This window comes from Sciurus carolinensis, chromosome 11 (genome assembly GCF_902686445.1).
Source record: "Sciurus carolinensis chromosome 11, mSciCar1.2, whole genome shotgun sequence".
Lineage (NCBI taxonomy): Eukaryota > Metazoa > Chordata > Mammalia > Rodentia > Sciuridae > Sciurus > Sciurus carolinensis.
Window position 1 is genome coordinate 69,212,103 of NC_062223.1, and position 8,273 is coordinate 69,220,375.

General features: G+C 43.5%; 1 protein-coding gene across 2 annotated transcripts in view; it reads right to left on the minus strand.

Moving 5' to 3' along the window:
* Syt9 (synaptotagmin 9) overlaps positions 1 to 7,114 on the minus strand; it is a 183,132-nt gene extending 176,018 nt beyond the window's left edge. For both annotated transcript variants that reach the window (XR_007103948.1, XM_047517364.1), the window contains exon 1: positions 6,758 to 7,114. Coding sequence is in view for 1 of the 2 variants with exons in the window: in XM_047517364.1 (XP_047373320.1) it covers positions 6,758 to 6,902 (145 nt within the window). In the remaining variant the exon portion in view is untranslated. The remainder of the gene's footprint in view (positions 1 to 6,757) is intronic.
* Positions 7,115 to 8,273: the final 1,159 nt, after the last annotated feature.

Here is an 8,273-nt window from a genome sequence, read left to right on the forward strand (position 1 = left end):
CATTTACTCTTGGCACTGTGCTGCAGGACCCCTCCATTCCCATTTCACAGATGAATAAGATGAAGAGTGAAATCTTTTGTTTAAGGTCACTAAGCTGGCAAATGCAGGGTCAGAGTCTGATTCTAAAGCTTTTGCTTACTCTGATTTTCTCAGTGAGTTTTTCTCTTCTTTTATAACTTTCAACTACAGATCTATCACTGGTGATATAAAACTTTTGTGTGATAAAATAAACACAACAGGATGCATGAATATTTCAAGGAGATCTGCAAAGCATACATTTCAGGGTTTGCTTTGGTCTACCGACATTCCTAGAGAGCCAACTAAATGAAACACTTGAAAGAAAAAGTTGTGATGCACAATTCTGGCTACAAGGAAGATCAATGATCACAGTGAAAACTCCACAACTCAAGTTGTGACTTCATTCAGAAAATAGAAGTGTATACTCTACCCTTATTCTTTAAAAGTGAGACTGCTCTCCCACTTAGGCCTCTCACTAACCTCTTCCCCTTACTTTATACACTTTGGCATGTGAACTTGCTAGTTCCCTCAAGTCACTCAGTTAAGGAGATTATGATTTTTTTTCTAAGCCAATCATATAGAAACTTTCACAAGCACACACAAACACAAAAGTGTCAGTATGCTTTTCTAATGAAAACAATATTTATGCTTTACATAATAGGGGATTTTTGCATGATTTTCCCATAGCTGTCAGCTTAATTTTTCCTTCAGAGTTTTGCCCACATCAAAAGTGCAGGCTTTTGATTGTTTATTCTGAGAGAGGCAGCTGGCCACAGGGCTGCCTGTGATGCCTTTACCACAATTTGCTTTTGTTTTCCCCTCTTGATAATTACCTCATGACTAAACCATTCACTGGTCCATGTAGAGGAATCCCACAGAGATGAAAACACACTTGTTTAAATAAAATATTTATGAAGAAGCCCTAAAATGTCACTAAAGTAAATGCAAATTAGATCTTCACATATTGTGCATGCAACATGCCGCTCATTCCTTAGAAGACTATTTCCTGATTGCAATTAACATTAATTTTTAAAAATTAACATCATTGTGCATAATCACACCAATGTCTAGTCATAAAAATCCAGTGTTCTAAGATTTATTTTCTTTTGACTGTCTTGAAAAGTTTGAATTAAAGCTAATCTTTAATCATGATGGTTGTTTTAAAGATTTTTTTCCATAGAAACTATATTTAATTACTATTTCACATGTACATAGTGAGTATAGTGATTTCACTATAATTAAACACAAGGTGACACTAACAAAATTCCAGCATTCTGGACTTTTAATGAAATACTCTGGACATATTTTCTTGATGTGATTTGAAACTTATTCCCCCTCCTTCAAATTGGGTATGTACAATAGAGTCTCATTATATTTTTTCATGATATCTTTAAAGAGACCTCAAAATAAAAATTTGGCATAATATTGTCAAAAGAAAGTTAGGAAAGAGCTGATATGGATACTAACTATACACGGGCAATAGTAAAGCTCCCTGGTTTCTGATACCACCTTTCCTAATTTTGCAAAAAAGAAATGTGATCTGAGCCAAAAAGAGTTAGGTGCATTCATCCTTTGCCTCATGGTTTCAAAGCTGTCCTCTACTTGGGAACATATTACAATTAACTGAGGAACTTAAAAATATACTAATAGCAGGTCCTACCCACAGATATTCCAATTTAATTGGTCTAAGATACAGCCCTGTCATTATTAGGTTTGTGTTGTTTTATTTGTTTGTTAGAACTCCCTAAGTATTTCTAATATGCAGCCAAAGCTGAAAACTATTAGTCTAAAATAAATTCCTGAATAGAGTATTATTTACCTGGAGAGAAGAATTACTAATGATGAGACTTAAGGCTCTGCTTCACACCCAGACCTGGTGAATATTTTATAAACCTTGGGTACACGCAGAAGAATCTCCAGAATACAAAGATGTAACATGAATGGAAAAGCAGTACCCTGAGTAACAGAATTTGTGATAAAATACTAAGATGAATCTCTATTTATACAAATTTAACCTACACTTGAGGATTAAATCCATTATACAAGTACAGAGTAGAGAAAATAGATAAAAGGATGGCCGTTTGAAAAAATATTTAGGAAACTTTCATTGAAAATAACTTCTTATTTTTTTATTAATTTTTTTTAATTTTTACAGATACATTTTGATTCATTATACACAAATGGGGTACAACTGTTCATTTCTATGGTTGTACACAATGTAGATTCACACCATTCATGTAATTTTATATATATATATATATATATATATATATATATATGGTAATACTGTCTGTTTCATTCTACTGTTTTTCCATTCCCACTCCTCCCACCCCTGAAAATAACTTTTAAGTTCTTAGTATACTCATCCCTCTATATCTGTGGGTTCCACTTCTATGAATTCAGCCAACCAATGATTAAAAATATTAGAAAAAAACTGCATCTTTACTTAACATGTACAAATTTTTCTTGTCATCATTCTCTAAATAAAACAGTATAACAGCTATTTACATAGCATTTGCATGGCATTAAGTATTATAAGTAATCTAGAGGTGATTTAAAGTATATGGGAGGATATGCATAGGTTATATGCAAACACAACATCACTTTATATAAGTTAATTGAGCATCCTCAGATTTTGACATTATGGAGGGTCCTGGAACCAGTGTCCTGCAGAACCAAGAGGCAATTGTAAATGTGATGTGACTACCTAAGGAGCTACTTTGACTTAGACCCAACTCTTTTTTTTCAAAAGGGCTGCAAGGCCTCAGGCTACTTTACTTCTTTACATTTCACTTTGTTCATATATACCAATCACTTTTAGTCATGCTCCTTGGATTTTAATGTGCCCACAACTCCCTTGAGGAGTCTGTAAATACACAAATTCACAGTCAGTAGGTCTGGGTTGGGCCTGAGATTCTGTATGTCTAACAAGCTCCCAGATGCTGCTGATGCTGTTGGCCTACCCCATAGACAAGAGTTTTGAGCAGCAAAGAGTTAGAAAACTGCTAGGAGGACCAAGAAAAATGACTACATAAAGTACTGGTTGGTACCCTACAAAGAAAACACAGGAAAATGATAAAACAAGTTTAAAAACTAGAAATTATATGATCCAATCCTATTATCTTTCCAGATGTGGAAAACAGTAGGTCCAGAGAGTTTCACGTTGTTCCCTCTTAACTGCCAAAGGTGTACAATGGAGAAGAGGGATGAGACTAATTCAGATTGAAAAAAATTATAAATGAGATCAATAAGTAGAAGTGTAAGAGAGCTTTTAATTCCAACAAGGAAAAACCTTCCAACAATAAATGCAGCTCTACACCAATGGGCCTCTGGACGATGAAGTCTCCAGTTACAATGAGCATAAACCAATTGGTAATGTTAAAGAAGAATATTCAGACCTCAGGTTACCATACAACTAAGCTTGTCTATCTTAATTACACACTTAATATGTACAAAAATCAAAATCAAAATAGAAAGCTTGTCATTTCCCTCCCCATTCTAACCCTCTTTCTGAAATCTTCAGCTCAGTAAATGGAGTTACTTAGGTCAAAAAAGCTTTAGAATTGCCCTAACATATCTTCTTTCATCTTTCACATTCCTTTTATCAATAAATACTAGTGGGGTGGGGACTGTAGCAGTGGTAGAGTGCTTGTCCAGCATGCATGAGGCCCTGGGTTCAATCCCCAGTACTACAAATTAAAAAAAAAAAAAAAAAAAAAAAAAAAAAGGTTAGTGGCTATACCTTCAAGTTGTGTCCACAATCCAGTTACTTCTCACCACCTCCATCAGCACTATCCTGATCTATCCCTATGTCCTCTTTCTGGATTTCTGAAATAACTTCCTAATAGCTTTTTCTGTCTTTATTCTTCCTCTACAGCATTTTTTCAGCATAGAATTCAGTGTTGACACTTCTCAACAATATTTAATACTTTGTATCTCATTCGGAGAAAACTCAAAGTCCTTACAATCATTCACAAGACCCTACATGATCCACTCTCTCCAACCCTTGACAATAATTTTTGTCACTCTCCATCTTTTCACTCTTCTCCAGCCACCTCTGAAGTCACTGCTGTTTGTAGGCATAGCAAGGATGCTCCTACCTCAGGACCTTTGTACTTGCTCTTCTCTCTGCCCTAGGCACACTGGTCTGTGACTCACCTTACCCCACCTCTGAAAAAATGAACAAACATCCTAGATACAGTGTCACTCTGCAACCCACAGGGGATTATATCTGTTTTTCTCCTTTTATAACTAATATATTTAGTGGAGTCTGAAAAAGCTAGCTACCACCGTGTGGCCATGGATAGACAATAGGCAAAGAAAGCTGGAAGGTGGCATTCAGATAGATTCCTTCACAAAAAAATGGAAGTGACCCATCTACAGACAACTCTCTCTGGGGACCCATATACCAGGGCTGCTCTACAAGATTGTTCTGCTTCACACCACACAATAGCTTTATGCACATAGTGTTGTGCAGTGTAGCTTCTCCAGCCACTCAGCTTTTAGGGCTCACAGATTAAGGCCACTCTTGGCTTGCACAAACAGCTTCAGCGGGACGGAGATAAATGCATCTGATGTAAGAATTAATGTGAGCAAGGCAAGCAAGGAAGGAAATGGAGGGAGATTTGGCCTGAGCTGAAGTGCCCTGAAGGAGAGGGTGCACTTTTGATGTCATCTTTGGCCTCATTTCCTCTCACCTTGCACTTGCAGGCTCCCTCCCCTGCCTCATGAACAGGCTACTTTCTGACACAAACCAAAGAGCCAGAGGGGCATGCGGCTACCTCAAAACCATGCGCCCTAGTTTAAGAAAGCAGAGCACTGCTTTCAGGAACTCAAAGAGCAGGAAGGCAGACTCATAACTACAGTTATTTCTCAGCCACAGAATCAGATTTCCTCTTCTAATAAGTATTCTTTGTGACTCTTCCTCGAGGGCTGGCCAGAGTAGGGGCTGAAGAACATGGAAGTCATTCCCCTGATTAAAAGGAGCAGAGGCAGAAAACTAGCCAAAATGGTTTGGTGTGTTAAACATGCAATTTAGAGACAGGTCTAACACACCTTCTCTTGGCTCTACAAGATGATGGTTTTTGTGGGATAACAAGGAGAGCCCATGTGACAGTGTCAGGCAACAAAGCAAGAGGTTTTAGCACTAACACTTGCTTTGTGTGAAGCACATTAAATAATGGTCTTGTTCTTGCTGTGTAAGGACAGAACCTCACACACCTGGGACATCTTCCTGGGACTTGTGTTGTGTCGGTGAGATGAGCACTCCCATTAGCATCTGTGGTCCATGCAAGGAAAGGCAGCCAGCAATGAGCCACACATAGGCTGGACACTAAATCTCCTGAGAAATCTCTGGGATCAGTATTTCTCCACTTAATTCTCCTCTTTGAAGTAATACATTAGTGACCATTTGATGAACTTATTAATGTAACCACAGGCAGCAGAGAACAATAATCTTTCTTTTTCAAGAGAAAAAAACATGCCTCTGAGTACAGAAAATCTGATCTAAACTTTAAACAGTTGCCTTCACCCCCCCCACACACACACACATTTTGAATATCCTATCAAGGATATTCTATTTAAGTCAGGCTCAGTGTGAATCTCTTTAGGAGTCAACTAATTCTCTAATATATCCTTTGGGCAAACGTATTTTCATATAATTGATTGGCTTAAAATGAGGTAAACTGGTACTGAATAATTTGCACAGCAATAGCTCATTGCCAATATTTATACACAGGAATATCAAAAGAAAGGCCATTTTCTCATCCCATTTTTAACACTCTAACCACAATATGCTCCCCCTTTTTTTAATTTGAAAGTACTTAGGAGAATATTCAAGAAAAAGATTTCTCCAGGTGAGAAGCATCTCATGCAAACATTTGAATGGAGTGTATCTTCCAGTGACCAGTTGTGGATGAGAAGACGTGGGAGACCGAGGCCCTTAGGGAAATCAAATGGCATCACTAAAACTCCCTCCTCCAACCTTAATTAGTCAAACACCAAAATAAATGAACTTTCCAAAGTTAGGAACTTACTAACTTTCACTGATAACTGAAGGTGTACAAGCCATAATAGGAGAGCCCACCCAACCTCGTGTGATGCGCCGGAGGCGGCTGATCAGGCGCCCAGGCCCAGGCCACCTCCGTGCCTGGTGACCCGCAGGGAACGGGTTCAGGCCCAGCTGCCCAGGACTGGTAGCTCCCCGATGCCAGATCCCGTCCCGCCCTTTTCACCCCGGACCGATAAAATAAACTAGGGCTCAGGAGCGAAGGCAAGCAGCGCCCGGTGGGATTCAGCCTGAGCCAGGAGCCCTTTCCAACTCCCAACTTCCCAGAGTTTCCACCGGCCTCGTCCCTCTTTTCATAGCTTGGGAGGCCGCCGCGGCCTCCCCTTGCTCAAGGCGCAGGGAAGTAGAGCTCGAATCTTAGAGCTCAGGAGCTGCCCCCAGGAGCCCTGTTGAGGGGAGCGCAGGTGGCGGGCGTGGTTCCTCCAGCCCTACCCCAGCCCACCCGGACTCGGCCTCCGTTCGGCAGCCTCCTCCCGGGTCCTGCCCGCTTCTAGCATCAGGCCATGGTGCACTGCTTCATGATCCCTCTTCAGGCTCAGTGGCCACCCCCCTGCCCTCCGCCAGTTCGCTTTGCTCTTCTGCTTCAGGCCCCGGTGCAGCCCCAAGTCCCAGCCCAGGGCCCTTTGGGTCGCGCCAGACGGCGGCGGTGGCGGCGGCGGCAGCAGCACTCACCTGGGTCGCGAAGCCGGGGTCTGGCACGGTCCCGCAGGTGGTAGATGAAATCTTGGCAGCTGTCGTGCTCCAGGGCCCCACGGGCACAGAGCTCGGCCAGCAGCTGCAGCGCCTGGTGACAGAGCGCGTCCCTGGCCCCGGGCATCGCCCCCCCGCATCCTCGGACCGCGCCGGGCAGGCGGGCGCGGGAGACAGCCCTCCGCCTGCCAGCTCAGAGCCGCCGCCTCCGGGCGGTCCGCGCTCGCCGCCAGAGACCCGCCAAGAAACGTTCCGAGCTCGAGCCCGAGCCCCAGCCGGCCCGGCCTCCCACCGGTTGCATGTAGCTCTTCTCCCGCCCGCCGGTCGCGCTTTCTCTCTCTCCCGCCCGGCCCCTGGGTCCCTCCTCCAGCGCGGAGGGGAGGTGGCGCCGCACAGCCCAGCGCGCCTCTTGCCTCGCGCTCCGCCCGCCACTCGCGGCCGCCGGGGGGCGGGGCTGGGTCAGGGGTGCGCGCCGCGGGTTAGGCTCGCGGCGGCCCTCGCTTGGGCGCCAACTAGGGACTAGGGGTGCTCGTCGGCTTCTGGGGTGGCGCCAAGCGAACTGGACTCCGAAACTCGCACTCAGAACAGCCGCGCCCAAGCTTGGAGAGGGTGAGCATTTGCGTGCCCCGGACGCTCTCGCCACCCATTCCTCTGCGGTGATGCAAACCAAGCACCCCCTTCCACCATTTCTCGTGGCCTATGTCCCAAGGCACATTCTGCGGTGAGTGGCGCTAAGGTTGCAATCTGGACCACACCCATGGAGAACCGAGTGCCTGCCTTGAACTTGGAAAACGCCTCCTGGGCAGAAACCATGGGCCTAAGGGTGCTAGACGCCCAAATGCTGAGTTTGGGACCAAGAGTTGCCAAAGGAAGGATTTCAACAACGTGGTGATTTGGACAAGGTGGAAGCTCTCATATCAGAACTAAGGTCAAATAAATGACTCCTGGGAAAGACGCCAAGGCTGACCTGGTTTTCTAGGCAACTGACGGAAATCCGAGGATTGCCAGAATTTCCCCAGCACCTACGGGAGCGTATCCTCAAATTTTAGGTGTTTGGAAGGGACCTCAGAGTACCTCTCAACCACCCATCTCTTCAGTCCTTCAGGCAATAAGTTCAGAAATAATCACGAAGTATTGAGCTCTTTTGTTTGTGTGCAGGCACTATATCACGAGCCTTTTGTATGTATAATCTCATTTAATTCTCTGGTTAGCTCAAAAAGTCTGTATACCTATTATCCCCATTTTGTTATTGCAAAACCAGGTACCCAGAAAGGTGTCACTTGCCCAACCAAGTTCATAGATGGGGAGAAAGGTACCTTTCTCCCTGTCTCCTTTTGCACATTTACAAAATACTAGTGACTAGCCCCATTCTAGAACAATTAGAGGGAAATCTCTACAACTGACATAAGGCCATCTCATAGCAAACTGTACTGCATAGAAAGGTATTCAGGATTCCATAGAGTGTTTATCCAAAAGGGAAGATGTGAAATCCTACTGT